The 19375-nt window shown below is 45.1% G+C and overlaps 2 protein-coding genes, 1 long non-coding RNA gene and 1 other non-coding gene across 6 annotated transcripts; 2 read left to right on the plus strand and 2 right to left on the minus strand.

Annotated features, from left to right (window-relative positions):
- Positions 1-225: 225 nt before the first annotated feature.
- LOC139074974 (U1 spliceosomal RNA) lies at positions 226-388 on the minus strand. Its single transcript, XR_011524991.1, has one exon. It is a non-coding gene; the product is annotated as a U1 spliceosomal RNA (small nuclear RNA).
- A 5563-nt stretch (positions 389-5951) lies between these two features.
- LOC139074878 (uncharacterized) lies at positions 5952-14936 on the minus strand. The gene is made up of 5 exons (XR_011524758.1): positions 14808-14936; positions 14409-14490; positions 6917-7237; positions 6630-6748; positions 5952-6175 (listed from the first exon to the last, which is right to left on the minus strand). It is a non-coding gene; the product is annotated as an uncharacterized lncRNA (long non-coding RNA).
- On the plus strand, positions 7323-9705 carry ZNF785 (zinc finger protein 785; the record flags this gene model as incomplete). Its single annotated transcript, XM_008514366.2, is given in 4 exon segments — positions 7323-7610; positions 7744-7867; positions 8670-9276; positions 9278-9705. Coding segments are annotated over 4 exon segments (1317 nt in total), but the record flags the coding sequence as incomplete, so codon positions are not given.
- On the plus strand, positions 14354-17746 carry LOC103547223 (zinc finger protein 688). 3 transcript variants are annotated; one of them, XM_008514306.2, is made up of 3 exons: positions 14354-15419; positions 15730-15843; positions 16596-17746. In XM_008514306.2, exons 1-3 carry the CDS (start codon positions 15224-15226, stop codon positions 17114-17116), a joined length of 831 nt encoding a protein of 276 aa, XP_008512528.2. In that variant the 5' UTR covers positions 14354-15223; the 3' UTR covers positions 17117-17746. The 3 variants fall into 3 exon arrangements, with proteins under 3 accessions (XP_008512528.2, XP_070424147.1, XP_070424148.1); XM_070568047.1 differs by having other exon boundaries at positions 14970-15419; positions 15668-15843; XM_070568046.1 differs by lacking the exon at positions 15730-15843 and having other exon boundaries at positions 14622-15419.
- Positions 17747-19375: the final 1629 nt, after the last annotated feature.

The raw sequence follows: 19375 nt of genomic DNA on the forward strand, positions 1-19375 counted from the left end.
CATCTGATAGGTGAAAAATACTATCATGTAATTTTATTTTATTTTATTTAAAAAGCTTTTTTAGTAGGGCCCATGCACACACTTGCGTATGAAACAGGAGAGCCAGGAAGAAATTGGGGGTACAGACCCAATTTCCCAAGCAGTGGAGCTCTGGGCCTGCATCTCTGCAGGTCGGGGTGCAGTTAGGTACCACGGAAGAGATGTCTGTAGAGAACCAAGGGCTATCAGGTGAGAGTGTGAACGCAGTCCCCCACTAGCAGAAATTCTGTAGTTGATTTTCCCCACGTAGGGAAATCAGGGGGGTCAGCACGTCCCGAGTGAAGTGGACGAGCCTCACCGTGGGAAAACCACCTTTGTGATCATGGTATCTCCCCTGCCAGGTAAGTAATTTTAATTTGCGTTCCTCTATTATGAGTGATTGTTTTTCAAATGTTTTAAGAGATCCCTGTATTTGAAATTTATACATTCTTTTAGAAGTTACCCTTAAATTTTCAGCACATATATTTGACTTGCCTAGTTTTTCCCATTATCTGTACGCCTCTCTATTTTTAATCTGAAATGAAAAATACTTTGAATTTTGTGCCTTGATCCCAACTGTTATAATTTATAAGGTATTTAATTTTAATATTATAAAAAAAAATCCTGTTAGTTATGCTATAATTGATTTTGGGGTACTATGACTCAAAATATAATTTTCCATTTCACTGTTCAGGTTACACTTTGCTTACTCTGTCATGTTTTGTACTTTGCAATATTCCTTTGGTCCTTAAAAAAAAAAAAGCATATTATGTAGGAAAACGACATGAATAGCAAAATCTATATTAACTTCTTTTTCTTTTTTCTAGCTGATACTGGCTCCCTTACCACTCCCTCCCCACCCCCACACACATACATCCTTTCACTCATTCCATAATGCATAGCAAAAAGATTAGCAGATGATACAGTGATACAGACACGACAAGTAGTGCTTCTAAGGAACTTGCCATATTTCTTACAACAGACATCGTTGGACTCTCTATTTGCCACAGCACATCTGCTTGAGTGGGGAGCTTATGTATTTGTGCTTACAGGAAACACAGCCATGTTTGGAACGACGCTTTTCTTGGTCTTTGGAAGCAATGATGGCTTTAGTTGGCAGCAGTGGAGCAAAGGAATCACTGAACTATCAGAAAATGGAAATTTTGTCATTTGGTGGCTAAACCAACGGGAGATTGGGCAACAATGCTGAGTGGTATATCAAGCCTCTTGGGAGTGATACTAAGTACTCCCTTTTCACTTTTATTGTAAGCATAGTATTTTCACTTGCTAGAGGCTTGCTAAAGGATTAAAAATGTCTTTATCTTTTTGGGGAAAAAAAATCTAATGTTGACCAAAATCTCCATACTCCAGAATAATATAAGAGCCTTACAACATTTTCACTTAAGTCAGTATACTCTGATTTACATCGCAGCAGAGATATTTCCCTACAACTGAAGAGTAAGACTGCTTAAATAAGAGAAATTTATTAAATAAGAGAAAATAAAATGTCCTTCCAAAAATAAACCCTTACATTTATGATCAATTGATATTTAACAAAGGTGCCAAGACAATTCAAAAAGAGAAATAGTCTTTTCAACAAATGGTGCTGGGACAACTGGATATCCACACACAAAAGAACAAAGTTGGACCCTACCTTCAAACATATACAAAAGTTCATTTAAAATGAACCATAAACCTAAATTTAAGAGCTAAAACTATAAAACTCTTAGAAGAAAATATAGATGTCAATCTTTGTGATCTTGGATTAGGCAATGGTTTCTTAGCTATGACACCAAAAGCACAGTGACAAAAGATAAAAACAGATAAATTAAAATTTTTGTGCTTCAAAGGACATCTTGAAGAGAGTGAAAAACAATCTACAGAATGGGAGAAAGTACTTATAAATCATATATCTAAAAAGGGATTTGTATCCAGAATATAGTTAAAAACTCTTACACTGATACCAAAGCCAGACAAAGACCCTACAAGAAACTTACAGACCAATATTCCTTAGGACTATTGATACAAAAATCCTCAACAAAATACTAGCAAATCAAAGCAACATCTTAAAAGGGTTACATACTATGACCAAGTGGAATTTATTCCTGGAATACAAGGATGCTTCAACAGATGTAAATCACTCAATGTAATTACGCCACATTCATACAATGAAGGAAAAAAACATGATCATCTTAACTGATGCAGAAAAAGAATATGACAAAATTCAACATTCTTTCATGATAAAAAACACTCAATACACTAGAAATAGAAAGAAACTTACTCAATATGATAAAGCCTATATATCAAAAACCCACAGCTAATATCACCCTCAGTGAAAGACTGAAAGCTTACCCTTCAGAATCAGGAACAAGACAAGGATGCCCACTTTTGCCACTTCTATTCTATTTTTCTTTCCCCTGAGGAAGATTAGCCCTGAGCAACGCATCACTCCCACCAATCTTCCTCGATTTTATATGTGGGTCACTGCTACAGCGTGGCTGATGAGTGGTATAGGTCCATGCCCTGGATCCAAACCTGTGAACCTGGGCTGCTGAAGCAGAGCGTGTGAACTTCACCACTAAACCACGGGGCTGGCCCCGCTTCAATATTCTATTGAAGTTCTAGCTAGAACAATTAGGCAAGAAAAAGAAATAAAAGGCATCCAAATTGGAAAGGAAGAAGTAAAATTATCTCTATTCACAGATGATGTAATTTTATATCTAAAAACCCTAAAGATTCCACAAAAAGATTGTTAGAGCTAATAAATGAATTCAGCAAAGTTGCAAGATACAAAATCAATACACAAAAATCAGGTGCATTTCTATATACTGGTAATGAACAATTCAGAAAGGTAATTAAGAAAACAATTCCATATACAATGGCATTAAAAACAAAATACTTGGGAATTTAACTAAGGAGGTGAAAGATTTATACACTGAAAACTACAGAATACTGCTCAAAGAAATTTAAAACTACCTAAATAAATGGAAAGACATCTTATGTCCATGAATTGGAAAACTTAGTGGGTTTTTTTTTTTTTTGAGGAAGATTAGCCCTGAGCTAACTGCTGCCAATCTTCCTCTTTTTGCTGAGGAAGACTGGCCCTGAGCTAACATCCATGCCCATCTTCCTCAACTTTATATGTGGGACGCCTACCACAGCATGGCTTGACAAGGAGTGCCGTGTCCGCACCCGGGATCCGAACCGGTGAACCCCAGGCCACCAAAGCAGAATGTGTGCACTTAACCGCTGTGCCACCAGGCCGGCCCCATAAACTTAGTATTGTTAAGATGACAGTACTAACCAAAGAAATCTACAGATTCAGTGTCATCAAATCAAAATCCCAACAGTGATGAAGTTCTGAAACTAGAGTGAGGTGGTAGTTGCACAACATGGTGAATGCTCTAAATGCCACTTCATAGTACACTTTAAAATGGTTAATCAGGCTTTGTCTAAGCATTATCCACCTTGCTTCTCTTTCCCTTTTCCCCTGAATATTTTATTTTGAAAGTTTTCAAACATACAGTTTGAAAGAATTTTACAGTGAACACTCATATACTTACCACCTAATTCTACCATTAACATTCTACTATACTTGCTTTATTACAGAACTATCCATCTCTCTACCAGTGCATTTTATTTTTTGATGCATTTCAAAGAAATCGTTGATATCAGTACACTTCACCTCTAAACATTTCAGCATGCACATCATTAAGTAGAGATCAATATTTGTTTTACATAGTTTTTATTTTGAGTTAAACTTACATCAAAGAAAATGAGCACATTTAAGTGTATATTTGCTGAGTGTTGACAAATGCATACATCTGTGTAACCCAAACCCCATCAAGATATAGAACATTACCATCATCCTAGAAAGTTCCCTCATGACCTTTCCTAGTTACTCCCATCCCCACCCCACCAGAGACAACTACTGTTCTAATTTTGTCCCCGCCATATATTTGTTTTCCTTGATATAAAACTTCATATAATTGGAATCAGTGTGTATTCTTTTATCTAAGGCTTCTTTCATTCAGCACAATGTGTTTGAGAACTGCTTCTCTTTTAGACCTTTAGTTCTTAAATTCAGAGCTGGGAGAGTGTTCCCACACCCAGTATAGTACTCGACAAAGCTCAGAAATAGTTACTCAACAAAGTTACCTGCATTAGTTTCCTATTGCTACTGTAAGAAATTACCGCAAACTAGGCGGTTTAAAACAACACAAATTTGTTATCTTATGGTTCTCTGGTCAGAAGTCCGAAAATAGTTCTTACAGGACTAAAATCAAGATGTTGGCAAGGTTGCATTCTCCAGTCTCTAGGAGAAAATCCATTTCTTGCCTTTTCTGGCCTCCAAGCAGGAAAAAGAGGCTGCCTGCATTCCTTGGTTTGTGGCCCCTTTCCAGCAAGGCATCACTCCCACCTGTTATTGTTGTCACATGTTCTCTGACTTTGCTCTTCCTGCCTCCTTTTTATAAGGACCATTGGGATTACATTAGACCCACTGGGATAATCTAGGATAGTCTTTCCATCTCAAAATCCTTAGCTTAATCACAGCTGCAAAGTCCTGTTTGCCACTGTCACCTACTCACAGGCTTCAGGGATTAGGACATGGACATATTTGGGGTCCATTATTCTGTCTACCATGTCATCTGAATAAATAAAAGACCTTAATACCATGCTTCTCAAAACTGGGTAGCTTGAAGATACAAAATAAATGTAGTATATCTTCTGGATATATCAATTCTTGTGGGTTTTGGAGAAAAGTTTAATAATTTAAATTGATAAATGGCTTAAAACACTAGCCTTCCCTTTGAACCAGCAATTCTGGTTCTAGGGTTTTATTCAACAGAGATGCTCATCTTCTGTCTCCAAAGAAGGATTTCTAAGGATATGATTACAGCAGTTTATCATAGTAAGACTGGAAACAAACTAATTGCCCATCAACACAGAATAAGCTAAATAAATTTTCATCCAGATAATAGAACATTATGTTGCCATTAAAAAAAGAAGATTTATATGTGCTGAAATCAAACAATCTAGAAGACACATTGAGGAAAAAAAGCAAAGTGAAGTGTGTTTAGTGTGTTACTTGGGAAAAGAAAAAAACAAAAGAAATATGCTTTTCTATACCTAAATATTTCAGGAAGGACACAGGAAACTGGGCAGCGAAGGGGACTAGAGGGAGCAGACTTGTTAAGGTGAAGCATAATACACACTAAGTTCACATATCATAAGTGTACAGCTCCATTAATGTTCACAAACTGAACACATCTGAGTAATCAACACCTAGATCAAGAATCAGAATATTATCAGGCCCCTAGAAGCAAAAAGGGTAACCCACTATCCTGATTCTTAATAGCTGGGATTAGTTTTGCCTGTTTTTATACTTCATATAAATGGAATCATATATACTATTTTGTCTGGCTTCTTTTGCTCAACATTTGTCTGCAAGATTTATCCATATGACGCATGTGGTTGTAGAGTATTCATTCTCATTTCTGAATGAGCATCCCACAGTTATTTATTCATTCTACTGCTGTGGATAGTTTCCAGTTTTGGGCTATTGCAACTAGTCTGGCTGTGAACATTTGAGTACATATCTTTCAGTAAACATATGCATGCATTTCTGTTGGGTATACACCTAAGAGTGGAATTGCTGGGTTACAGGGTATGCACAGATTCAGCTTTAGCAGATTCTGCCAGTTTTCCAAAGTGGTTGTACCACCTTACACTCCACCAGTAGTCTAAGAGAGTCCAACACTTTAGAAATAGATGGACACCGTTTTTTTTTTTTTTTACATCTCTAGAACTTTCCTTCTCCACTCTTATGAATACTTAGAAAAGTTTGAAAATTTTCATCTTAAGAGATGATCTGATTTTTTTGTTACCCATTTACGAGCTTTAATTTTGTTGACTGAAATAAAGAATCTCGATAAAGTTAGATGAAGGAGTTTATTCAATAATCAAGAAGAGGAACTTGAGCCTGGGAAACAGTCCAAAAGAGTGTTCTGAAGGAAGTTTCAAGGTCTACAGATCTGAGCGCAGCTTATATAGTTTTTCAAAGCAGTGTATGTGCAGAAAGGGGCTTGCACATCAAACAATCATATACGTCAAAGGGGTATCTGTTCCTCCATGACAGCGTACATCTCGTTTTTCTCTAGGTAATACATTAAAGATAAAATAAATAAGAACTTCTTGGTTATAAATCCTGGAATGTTGATGTTATCTATGTGTGGAGAGAGGCAAGGACCAGAGTCGCTAATCATTTCCCAAACCTCAAAAATGCAGCTAGGTTATGTGAGAGCCAGGTACTCTTTATCTCTTCCTGTTGCAGAGGTTTTCCAGCTGGCGTCTTCAGTCATGAGGTAAAGGGTTGTAAAGTCATTCTGACACAAGCTTAAGATGCCCTGCAAGGCCGCTTCACAGTACGGCATAGATTTTGCACTGACTCTATGCCTATGCAGCCTGCTTGCTAGTTTTGCCTGACAGACCAGAGAGAGGGGTGCCCATTACTGTTCACGGTTTGAATACAGGATTTCTGCTTGAGACAGGGTACTGATCGTAATGTAATTACAATAACAACTACAAATTCATATCTATTAAGTACTTACTTTGTGCAGTGCGCTACACTGAGCACTTAGCTGAACCTGGGAGTCAGAAGATGACTTTGAATCCCAGCTCTGTCCCCCGTGAGCAGTCACCTGGCCTTTCTGTCCCTCAGATTCTATGTCTAGAAAAGGAAAGGCATCTGTGATCTCGGGGCATGGCCCAAATCAAATACAGGTAGGAACCGGTTCCCGCAGCCGGCCCGGGCTAGCCCTGAGTACCCAGAGGGTAGGCCGCCCCCAACTCCCTCACCTCCAAAATCCGCCCGTCTTTGCCCTAAGCTTTTACTCACCTCCAAGCCCCGGACATCCGGACCTGCCTGTAAGAGGTCTCATGTGAGTAGCAGTCCGTAAGGGAGTAGCTTCAACCCATCAGAGCCTCTCTCTTAGGTTGCTGTTCCGGAGAAGCCAAATCAAGAGCGATCCAGCCGCCCCTCGGCCCAGGCCACCTGCAGACCACTCGCTGCTTCCCTTCAGCCTTTCAAACAGGCCGCTCCGGAAAGACCAATCACAGCCTTCCTGCCCCCTGTCCGCCGGTGCGACCCAATCAACGTCATCTGTCGGTGTGTCACGCTACGGAGTCCAGCTGCCCTGCCGCTTTCCCTTTGGTACGTCTGCGCAGAGAGGAAAAGCAAGGGCTGTTGAGGCTAAAGAGGTGCCATCTTGGTTAAGGGCAGGGCTGTGGGCTTTTAAGGACTTTTTCTGAGGAAAGGCAGGAATGCTGCACCGTTTCCACATATCCCGGAAGCCTCTCTTTGCGAAGCACGAGGGGCTTGCCCGTGGCGCCCCCTGGCCCTGGTCCCGGCGGAAGTACCCGGGGAGGCCGGGCCGGGGCGGACGAGGGAAAGCAGCCCAGGGCCCCTGAGCTTCGCGGACGTGGCCGCGTACTGCTCCCCGGGGCAGCGGGGGTGTCTGCGGCCCGCGCTCAGGGCCCTGTGCCGGGACGTGATGCGGGAGACCTACGGCCACCTGGGCGCGCTCGGTGAGGTCCGGCGATCCGGCCAGGACCCCCAGTAATCTGTGGGAAGGGGGATTGATGTCCGGAGACGAGTGGACTGGAAGTGTGGGGCACTGAGGAAGCAGCCTCACCCTCCGCTCTCCAGTTCTCAGCTGAACCCAGTGTTTCGCCTTCGCTGCATTTTCAGGCCCCAAACTCGCTTTTATCTCTTGGGTGGAAGGAGAGGTGGAGGCGTGGGGCCCGGAGGCCCAGGATCCAAAGGCTGATAGCCCAGCAAAGGTCGCAGGTACTTCACTTCAAACCCCCCGCCCTCCCACGCGGATCTCAGCGCACACTGCCTCCTCCAAAGCCCCATCATGTCTCACTGCACCTCATCTGCAGTAAGGTTCCTATCTCACTGCAAAATGGCTCAATACAACAGCTAAATTGGGATTTATAGCACCACTTAATCACGCTGGAAAACCCCAGTTAAATGCAAAATAGAGCTTGGGCCTCCAAGGCAGCTAAGGGAAATAGGAAACACTTGTAATTTGTTTTTTGCTGTGTGATAAAATGAAGACAAATATTCCTTTTGGATATTAATTATGTGGATCATAGTATAATGGATAATGCCTCGTCAGAGATTTCAAAATAAAGAAAACACGTTTTTCCTCCAGCCATGATGTCGTAGTGTTTGTTCCCAGCAGGTTTCCGGTGGAACCTAGAGTGCAGTGCAAGTGTAGACTTTTTGATAATGGCCTTGAATGGCACCATGGGAGGTCATTTAATGGCTGTTTTGCAAAGGGATCATGAAGAGGTTTAGGACTGTAAGCTCCATGAAGGCTGGGACCATCTCTGCTCTCAATGCCTGGCACAGAGAAGGAGTTCAATAATGTTGACTCCTCCCTTTATCTCCAGTTTTCAGGGCTTTCCTGTCATAACCCTGAGCAACAATAAAATTTGCTTTTACTCCAGGCTAGCTTTCAGAGCTTGGTGAGGCGGCAATCTTTGAGCCTCATTCCCAGGGGGCCATATACTCAGCCATTCATGCTGCCTCCCAGGGCAGGCTGTGGTCTAAGTTTCAAGTTTTATCTTTTCCCCTGTCTCAGGATCCAGCGATGGGAGTGAGGAGAAAGAAGTGCTAAAGAAGAGTCCAAAGCAAAAATAGATGGAACATGAGGGAGTGTCTCTCAAGGAGTGGCTGCTATCCAGCACGCCACTTGACCTCAATCACAAAGCTGCTTGCCCAGAGCTCTACGAGAACTCAAGGCAAAGCCCCATCAACCCTTGGCTCAAGGACACTCCCACCCGCAGACCACCCTACTCTTGCCCAGATTGTGGCTGCAACTTCAGCTGTCCCTCCTTGTTGGCGAGACATAAGCGGGTCCACTCTGGGCAGCGGCCCCTTCCCTGCAACCACTGTCAGGCCCATTTCTCCCAGCGCAAGTACCTGCTCCAGCATCAGTTCATCCACACAGGTGAAAAGCCCTACCCCTGCCCTGATTGTGGGCGACGCTTCTGCCAGAGGGCTTCCCCGGCCATCCAGAGGCGGGCTCATGCCGGGGAGAAGCCCTACCCACGCCCAGACTGCAAGAGTGGCTTCACTTACCCCAACTTGCTGGCAGTCTGCCAGCGCAAGCACACAGGCAAGAAGCCCTACAGCTCTCCCACCTGCAGCCTCCGTTTTGCCTGCACCTCTCTGCTGGCTATCCACAGGCACAGGCGAGAAGCTCTATCCCTGCCCTGACTGTGGCCTTCACTTTACCTACTCTTCTCTCCTCCTCGGTCGCCAGCGCATCCATTCTGACAGCTGGCCCCACCCCTGCCCCAAGTATGGGAAATGCGTCAAGTGCAAGTATGCCTTGGAAGCCCATCAGTGGATCCATCGCTCTGGCGAGAGGCTGAGGTGGCAGCAGCCTACAGTAGGGCTTTCAGAGCCAATTCCTGTTTTGGGAGGCCAGGATCCCCCAGTTCATTTCTGGTACTTTCCAGATATATTCCAAGAGTGTAGGTGATAGAGCTCACATGAGATGGTTAGAGTTTTCTCTGGAAAAGAAGAGGCAAAGTTTATGCATTTTATCAGGATAAGGAAAGGAAGTGGGCATTTAAGGAAAAACAAAGCTCTGTGTTAGGAAATAAGCAGAGGTGACAGAGCACAGAGAAGGTACATTGGAAGAAGGAGGCAGGAATCTGAAAGGCCACCTGAGGGCTGAACCCATTTTCTGAAGCTCCACTTCCAAGTCTCACTTGGGGTTACTTCACTGCAAACCATTCACCCAACTGGCATTTCTTTCTGGATTGTTCTCTCCCTTAAAGCAATCTGCTTTCTGGTCTCTATCTCTCCTATACAAGGGTACAGGGGTTTCCTAGACACAAGAGCCTATTAAAGGAGCCCATAGCTACTCTGGGGATCCTGGAATAGAGGGCACACCTTGGGCCTCTCCCCACTGGGGGAAGCTCATCCAAGGATTCTGTCTTTTAGCCAGGGCAAGTGAAACATCTGGCAAAGAGACACGTGCGGTGTCAAGCCATTGTTGGCACTGTTTGGTCTTGAAGACCTAGAGGTGGCCATAGAGAAGACAGTGACTTCAGGTGGGGAACTGTCCTGCCCTACGGTCACTCTGCGTGTACTGCACAAAAGTATCACACTTAATGAGCTTAAAGGTTTTTTTTCCAACTTTTATGAATTAGTGATTGCAATGTTTTTTCTTCACTTATTTGCATGTTCCCTGGATTTTACATCTTTTGAATGAAGATATATTCTTGGGCCACAGCAGCTGGAAGTACAATTCTGGGAACTTTTTTTAAAAGAGAGAGTAAATTACTGTGATTAGAGTTGAAATCAAGGCATAGTATCCCCAGTCTAATTTTTACTCTAATGCTTGTATGTTGTCAATAGTCAAGAAAGATCTTTCTGACCCATTTGGATCTGCTAGCCCTGCTTTTGAACAGGAAACCGTTGAAGGAATAAGCAAGGAATTGGGTGGGACTCAGAACGTCTGCATGCCAGGAACGGTGCTGGTGAGTCAAATATCTCTCTGGACAAGGGACTGCTTCTCCAGAGCCCTGGGTTCCAAAGATGATTAATAATGGGAACTGGGTGTTATCATTACTTTACCACATAGCCTCTCCTAAATTGGTACACCTAGATTCCAGGTTCAGCTCAGTCCCCACCAGCTGTGTGGCCTTAAGTCTATTATTTAGCATTTCTGAGCCTTAGTTGTCTAACTTATAAAAAAAACATGAAGGCACTCAGCATGTCTTTATAGTTTAAAGAACAAACAGCAGAGCTTCCCTCCAACATATTATTATAAAATTTTTCAGTCATTCAAGAGTTGAAAGAATTTTATGGTAAACACCCATAAGCCTATCACTTAGACTCTACAATTAACCTAGATTCTGCAGTTTTGCTATATTTGCTATATCACACATCAATCCATCTATCCATCCCTCCAGCCATCATTTATCCACCTTATTTTCTTTAACCTATTTCATAGTAAGTTGCAGACATCGCTACATTTCACTCCTAGACACTTCAACATAGGGCTGAGCTTTATGCAAGAAACTTTAGCTCTCCTTAAAGTTCAGATGCTCTCCCTTAAACTTTATCTCTCCCTTAAAGACCCTGTTGTTGACAGGTAAAATTTATGAACCATAATTATCTCCTGTATGTTTTATAACTTCTCATAATTATCTAGATTCTTGAACAAACATATACAATTTGGTGGGCATTAAAAAAATTTGAGGGGCCGGCCCAGTGGCGCAGCGGTTAAGTGTGCAGGTTCCGCTTTGGCGGCCTGGGGTTCGCCAGTTCGGATCCCGGGTGTGGACATGGCACCGCTTGGCAAGCCATGCTGTGGCAGGCATCCCATATAGAAAGTAGAGGAAGATGGGCATGGATGTTAGCTCAGGGCCAGTCTTCCTCAGCAAAAAGAGGAGGATTGGCCGCAGTTAGCTCAGGGCTAATCTTCCTCAAAATAAATAAATAAATAAATAAAAATTTAAAAAATAAATCAAAAAAATTTGAAAGCAAGAGCATCTTTGTATTTTTATAATGATGGGCAGGAAAAACAACTTGGTCAGCCACTTATGATGGAATAGTTTTAGTCTTGAAAGTTTGTTGCAATCTGATTAGTTAAGTCTTCTCCATCCCTAGTGCAATGAGAAGCAACTTAGAACAGAGTACCTGAGGAGCTGGCCTGGTGGCACAGTGTTTAAGTTCGCATGTTCCACTTCCCGGTGGCCCGGAGTTCGCTGGTTCAGATCCCGGGTGCGGACATGGCACTGCTTGGCAAAAGCCATGCTGTGGTAGGTGTCCGATGTATAAAGTAGAGGAAGATGGGCACGGATGTTAGCTAAGGGCCAGTCTTCCTCAGCAAAAAGAGGAGGATTGGCTGTAGTTAGCTCAGGGCTAATCTTCCTCAAAAAAAAAAAAAAAAAAAACATAGCACCTGAACAGACAAAAGTATTTTTTGGTCTCGGTGAAATGCTTTGTAGTTTCTCTTTAGGTAAAGTTGATTCTCTGTTTAAAAAGAGACTTATTTATGAGGATATATTTTTCCTGACTCCATTTCCACATTATTCACCACAATGAGTGCAGTGAGGCACATCTAGAACTCAGTTATAAAGTAAGCATAGAATTGTTCAGGCGAAATCAGCAGGTTACATTAAAAGCCAGAAAGTATTCCAGGTGAAAAATAGCAAGGATAGGGCCAGAAAATATAACGACTAAAAAGGCACTAGCTTATCAGCAACAAAGAACGTTCCTGAGCAAAAAGAGGAGACAGTGTGTGCAAGGGCAGGCAGGAGAGCCGAGCAAGGAATGGTTCCAAGACCACACTGTGGGCTGCTGCCAGCAGAGACCTAGTAGGTCCTGTCCGTTATTGCCAGTGAGCAGCCCCAAGCTTGTTTAGCAAACAGTGTCTGCCATCCTGCCCGACTGCAGCAATACTGCAAACATGGGGATGAAGACATCTAGTACTCACAGTCTAACGCCACAAGCCTTTGACAGAACCCATCTCGACTGAAAGACAGGAAAACACTGAATCTAGGACACAACCCAGGAGAGGAGGAAGGGAAAACCCTGGGTGAGAGCCGAGGCCCAGTCCAACTTAGAGAGAGAGGACTGAGGGCTCAAGGAGGGAGGTTTTCCGGGAAAAAAATGGGGATTTCAGATTTGATGCTATTCTAGGTAATTTGGAACAACTTAAAGAAGCAGAAAGGGCAGATAATGCAAGGAGAAAAGAAAGACAATTAGAAAATTCAAGAAAAGCAAACAGTGACGATAGCATTCAATATATAAGTATATCAAATCAACACGTACATCTTAAATTTACACAATGTCTATGTCAAATATATTTCAATTAAAAAAAGCAAACAGGGTCAGCCCAGTGGTGTAGTGGTTAAGTTTCTGTGCTCCACTTTGGCAGCCCTGGGTTTGCAGGGCCGGATCCTGGGCGTGGACCTATACTGCTCACCAACCCATGCTGTGGTGGTGTCACACGTACGAAAAATAGAGGAAAGTGGACACAGATGTTAGCTCAGCAGCAATCTTCCTCAAGCAAAAAGAGGAAGATTGGCAACAGATGTTAGCTCAGGGCCACTCTTGCTCAACAAAAAAGAGGATTGGTGGCAGATGTTAGCTCAGGGCTAATCTTCCTCAAAAAAAAAGAAGTTACCAGGGGCTGGAGGAGAGGAGAGTGACTGCTTAATAGGTTCCATGTTTCCTTTCACGGTGATGGAAAATGTTTTGGAAATAGATAGTGGTGATAGCTGCACAACATTGTGAATGTAATTAGTGCCACTGAACTGTACACTTAAAAATGGTTAAAATGGCAAATTTTATGTCTCATATATTTTACCACAATTTAAAAAATTTAGTAATATACCAAAACCATTGAACTGTACACTTTAAATGGGTGAATTGTACAGTAAGTGAATTATATCTCAAAGCTCTTAAACTGAAAAACTTGTACACTAATGTTCATAGCAGCACTAGACAAAAGGTGCAAAACCCAAGTGTCCATCAACTGCTGAATGGATAAACAAAATGAGGTATATCCATACAATGGAATATTATTCAGCCATAAAAAGGAAGGAAGTACTGAGAAAGGCTACAACATGGAGGAACTTTGAAATCACATTCTGCTAAGGACAAGCCAGACACAAAAGGCCACATATCGTATGATTCCATTTAAGTCAAATATCCAGAAAAAGCAAATTCATAGGGACAGAAAGCAGATTAGTGATGGCCATGAGCTGGGGGGCGGGGAGAATGGGGAGCAGCTGCTCAGTGGGTAGGGGGTTTTCTTCCGGAGGGATGAAAGTAGTGATGTTGGTTGCACATTGTAAATGTACTAAATGCCACTGAATTATACGGTTTAAAATGGTTATTTGTGTGTATTTTACCACAATATTTTGTATTGACCGGAAAGGTTACACAAGGAAACATTCAGGGGCGACATCAATGTCCTATGTCTTGTTTTGGGTGATGGTTAACACCGTTGTATGCATTTGTCAAATTTTACACTGAAAGTGTGCATTGCACACTATGTACAATATAACTCAACTGAATAAAGAGTTTAAAGTAGTCTCTAGGGAACAGGGGGAAAGGGTACAGGGGATTGTCTTTTTCATTATAAACCTCTTGTATTACTTTTAAAAAACCATGTACATTTAATGAATTTGGAAAAAAATTTAAACGTACTTTAAAATTTCCCCAACTAGTTCCAGCCCCACCAAGCACATTCTTCCGCATGCAGCTCCGATCTAGAGACTCTGTGAGCCGAGCGGCAGGCGCTAGGAGTCGGGTGGGCTCTGCAGCGGTGGTCCCCAGTGTAAACGTGTACCTGGTTTCTACCTCGGCTGTCCCCACGATTTGGCCAGGGGGTGTGCATCTTCTCGCAGGGGCTAGGGACCGGATTCCAGATCCTGCTGTCAGGAGGCATGAAAGGAGATCGCTGGGGACACAATCCCGGGCTCCACAGATGCCAAGGTCCTCGACCGGTTCCAGAGCCCGCCGACCGAGGCTTCAGGGCTCGGGCGCCTTCCAACGCCCCGCCAGCCCCGGCCTCGCAGCGCAGCCGCTTCCTGCCCTCACGGCCAACCATCGGCCGCCCTGCAGTGCTGGCTGCGAGGTGCTAGAACCTGCGGGCCGGTCGGTCTTTCTTGAAGGCAAGAAAGCTCCTCTCGACACCCTCTCGGTTCCCTCTCCTTGCCCTCTCCCCACAGCCCCCCAAAAAACCCACCCGCAGCGGCCATTGTATTTAAGGGCAAGTGGCCCGTGAGGCCGGAGATACCGGAGAGGCGCCATGTTTGATATGATCAAGGGATGGCGCCCTTAAAAGCAGCCAGTGACAACTGAAGCCAGGATGTCGCCATATTTTCTGAAGGCACCTTCCGGGTCTCTTAACCCCGGGTGTCTATGTCCAAGCTGCCATAAAGCGAATAAACACCGAAGGGGTTTATTTGGCCCCATCAGAATCCCCGCATCCCTAACAGCCAGTCTCTGCTACTTCGGTTCCCACGGCCGCGTTCGGACGCCAAGCCTGGGCGGGGCCCCGGGCTCGGGAGCCCTTCCTGTGGACGACTAAAGCCGAGGCCAGGAGCGGGGAGGCGGTGGCCCCGGGGACAAGGCGGCCGCTGCTCGGGGCTGGCAGGCCCCATGGCGCCGCCCCCAGCCCCGCTTCTGGCCCTGAGACCGGGGGAGACCCTGCCTGGTTGCAACAAGCCGGTGGCCGTGAGGTTCGCGGACGTGGCCGTGTACTTCTCCCCGGAGGAGTGGGGGTGTCTGCGGCCCGCGCAGAGGGCCCTGTACCGGGACGTGATGCGGGAGACCTACGGCCACCTGGGCGCGCTCGGTGAGGCTCCGGGTCAGCGCCCCTCTCCTCCTTCACTGGGGTTCACAGGGGTTGTGATATAGGAGGACCGAGAGGATTGTCAGCCCTAATCCCGCACTATTCTACCAACAGCACCAGCCCCCATTCCCAGGGCTTCAGGTACCCCCTCAGGAGAACGTCCATCCTGCATCCACTTCCATCATGCAGGAGCATTGCAGATCCTGTCCAGATTGAGCATAAATTCTGAGGAGGTGCCCTCACCCTGACAGGGGGATGCCATCTTCCCAGGACGACCTCTCAGGCCAGCTCTGTGATCCCTGTTCTCTCCCAGGATTCCCAGGCCCCAAGCCAGCCCTCATCTCTTGGATGGAACAGGAGAGTGAGGCTTGGAGCCCCGCCGCCCAGGATCCTGAGGAGGGGGAAAGCCTGGGAGGAGCTCTGAGAGGTGAGGGATTGTCCCAAGTCTTCCCCAACCTGGGAGGGGTTCCTGTCTAGCAATGATTTCTTTCAGATCCCCATGTCCAGCATCCCTAGAGGAATTAAAGGGCCAAATGATGTTGGATACTAGAGGAGAAAAGAAGGCAGACCTGCTACAAAGTTTTCAGAACTTGGGACAGTAGTTATGTTGAGACCAAAGTAGGAGAATCAGGAGCCCAAGTCCATGACTCAGGTTTCCAGGTCCCTCTCGTAGAAAACACCACTCAGGCTTCTTTTTTCCATTCCTGTAAGAATGGAAGTGGCTTCAGGTCTTCCTTTCACATTCCTCAAGCAGTGCAAAGAGAAAATGCCCAGTAATTGACAATTTGGCTCTTCTCCCCTCACCATCCCCTACCAGAGTGATTTTGAACAATTATGTTTTCTCATCTCTAAAAGTCTTACCCTACAAAAAAAATCAAGAAACCACAATAATACCTACTGCTTATTGAGCATTTACTAAGTGCTTAACATGCTTCTACTTATTTAATCCTCCCAGCAACCCTGTGAAGTAAAGAAACCATTGATTCCCATTTGACACATGAGGAACCAAGGCCCAGATAAGTCATTCTTAAGAGATTTGAACCTTGTTTATCTTCCTTTGAAGCCTGTGCAGTAATCACTAGGCAGTACTTTTCTGGCTCTTTCCTAAGTAAAAGCACCCTATAACCTAAGACAGTCTAAGCAAATGGTTTAAAATGTAACTTAATTCCTGTTTCCCAGGAGAGGCCCCAAACAAGAAGGACGAGGAACGCGAGGAAGGGCGAGGAGCAAAGGGACCCAGAAAGACTTCTGGGAAGGAGCGGCCTAAAGAACCGATTAAACACAACCTTGACTCAACCATCAGCAAAGCCTCGGCAAGAGCGCAACCACCCACGAAAGCTGCCTGGGACCAGAGCGCAGGTGCGCAGCCCCCTATCCCCATGCCCAGCATGGACGCTCCCGGCAGCCAGCGGCGCCACGTGTGTGCAGACTGCGGCCGCCGCTTCACCTACCCCTCCCTGCTGGTCAGCCACCGGCGCATGCACTCGGGTGAGCGGCCCTTCCCCTGCCCCGAGTGTGGCATGCGTTTCAAGAGGAAATTCGCCGTGGAAGCGCACCAGTGGATCCACCGCTCCTGTTCTGGGGGGCGGCGTGGCCGGAGGCCTGGGATCCGGGCTGTGCCTCGGGCCCCGGTCCGGGGTGACCGAGACCCGCCGGTGTTGTTCCGGCACTACCCGGACATCTTTGAGGAGTGCGGGTGAGCGGCTCCCGCAGGCCGGGTTGGAGGCTGACCTTGGCCCTGAGGACTGACTGGGTCAGGGATTTGGGAAGCAAAATTCACCCTTTGGGCTTCCCTCAAGGACCCCTCAAGTATTCAAACTTGTAAAAAGAAAAGTGCCTGTAAAGATTCAAATAGATTAAACTTGACACCCCTGTCCCCAGTCTTTCTAAAAAAATGAAGAGAGTAAGATGCTGGACTTTTCTCAAGTGTTATCTCAGTAACAGGTGCAACCAACATCTTTCTGTTGTGTCAGACAAAAAAAAATCCCACTGTTGCTTATCTACATCAGAGGTAACTGCTGAGGGTAACTAAGGCTTGGGGAGGGGGCTCCAGATGGAGGGCATGGACAAGCCCCGGATAACTGATGCCAGCAGGAGGCCCAGGAAGTGAAGTGGGTGGAAAGAGTGGAAAGCACTGGGCACAGATCTAGTCTCTGCAACTTGCCCCAAGGCACCGCTGGTAAGTCACATGTCCTCCCTGAGCCTCAGCTCCCTCATCTCTAAAATGAGGAGCAATAATATCTACCTCAAAGGGTTATAGTGAAGACTGACATTTTAACAAAATAATATGTATGACATAGTAAATGTGCAATAAACATTTGTTGAGTGAATTATTGTCAACGTTTTATGCTTCAGAAAGTGTAAAGAAGCCTGCTAAGGAGGCAGGGCATGAATATCAATAGCGATGTTTTGCAGATGAGTAAACTGAGGCTCAGAGAGCTTAAGTGATTTTCTCAAAGTTTCACTGCTATAAGGCAGCAATGCTGGAAACTGACACAGAGCCCAGATATTTCTCTCACTTCCTCTGAACAGTTAGATCTGGGCAGAACACAGGTCAGAGGCTCACAGGTGACAGTGAGGTGAGAACTGACGTCTGGGCAGGGAGCCAGCCAGAAACAAGAACCACTGCAGAAAAAGGTTTTTTGGTCCTTAGTTCCCAGCCAGAGAGTGGCCTCCCCCTTGGAGCTAGGGGTGGCTCCTCAGGATGCAGGACCCAGCCCTGCCTGTCTGGGGGAGTCTCAGCAGGAAACTGGAGCTCTACCACGGCCAGTGACCTTTCACTTAGAAAGTGTAATCAGGGGCTGGCCCCGTGGCAGAGTGGTTGAGTTCACGTGCTCCACTGCAGGCAGCCCAGTGTTTCGTTGGTTCGAATCCTGGGCGCAGACATGGCGCTGCTCATCAAGCCACACTGAGGCAGCGTCCCACATGCCACAACTAGAAGGACCCACAACGAAGAATATACAACTATGTACCGGGGGGCTTTGGGGAGAAAAAGGAAAAAATAAAATCTTAAAAAAAAAAAGAAAGTGCAGTCAATATGCAATGACCATTTATTGAGTGCCTTCTTTGGAGAGACTGCAGGTGATAAGAGAATTCCAGGATGAGGAAGGCTGACTCCATTCATTCATTAAGCAAACACCAACTAAGGCCTCTGTGGGTTTTTGTGCTGCGCTCCAGAGACATGCTGATTCAGTTCCCACATTTTATGTGGGAAGAGAGTGATTGGGGCTGTAATGGAGGAAGTCCAGAGGCACCACCTAACCTGTCCTGGTTTGTGATATGCCAGGAAATGCAGCTTGGAGAAGGAGATGGTTGTGTTTCCCAAAGCATTAAGCAGGAATTGGCGTGTGGTAAGATTTTCAGGCAGAAGGAGCAGCGAGGGAGCCTTGTTTCATAGAAAGGATAAAAGGTGGACACAGTGTGGAGTAGAGCTTAAGAGCATGGGCTTTGGAGTCAGACTGTCTGGGTTCAGATCTTGACTCACTTGCTTTATAGCACTGCAATCTTGGGCAAGTCACTTCTTGCCCCAAGTTACCTCTCTGTACCTTAGTTTCTTCATCTATAAAACCCAGGTAACAATAGCATCTACCTCGTAAGATTGGTGTAAGGATTAAATGAAATAATATAGAATGGTGCCTTGCACATTAGTGTTTAACCAACATTGGTTATTGCTATTATTCTAATACAGTACAAAATAGTATTTGAAGAGGACCAAAAGGAGACCCAGGCAGGTCTTCTGAATCAAGGAAGGTTTCCTGGAGGAGGTGGTTCAAACTGGCCTTGAAAGATGAGAAAGATTTCAGGCAGGATGGGCATGTATAGGGAATGGTCAGCAGTTCTGTTTGACTGAAACATAAAGAACTAAGTAAAAAATAAGGGAACACAGATGCAGCAGAGAGGTGGGGGCCAGTCTGAGAGGGCCACAGATCTCAGTAGAGGAGCTTGTAGGCACTGAGGAA

The sequence above is a fragment of the Equus przewalskii genome, chromosome 12, assembly GCF_037783145.1.
Source record: "Equus przewalskii isolate Varuska chromosome 12, EquPr2, whole genome shotgun sequence".
Lineage (NCBI taxonomy): Eukaryota > Metazoa > Chordata > Mammalia > Perissodactyla > Equidae > Equus > Equus przewalskii.

What these genes read in the sequence shown, in the direction of transcription:
- LOC103547223 (XM_008514306.2), top strand. Translation starts at nt 15,224, where the DNA reads ATGGCGCCGCCCCCAGCCCCGCTTCTGGCCCTGAGACCGGGGGAGACC. An exon ending in CGGCCACCTGGGCGCGCTCG is followed by an intron (nt 15,420 to 15,729) that starts GTGAGGCTCCGG and finishes GTTCTCTCCCAG; the next exon opens with GATTCCCAGGCCCCAAGCCA. An exon ending in CCTGGGAGGAGCTCTGAGAG is followed by an intron (nt 15,844 to 16,595) that starts GTGAGGGATTGT and finishes CCTGTTTCCCAG; the next exon opens with GAGAGGCCCCAAACAAGAAG.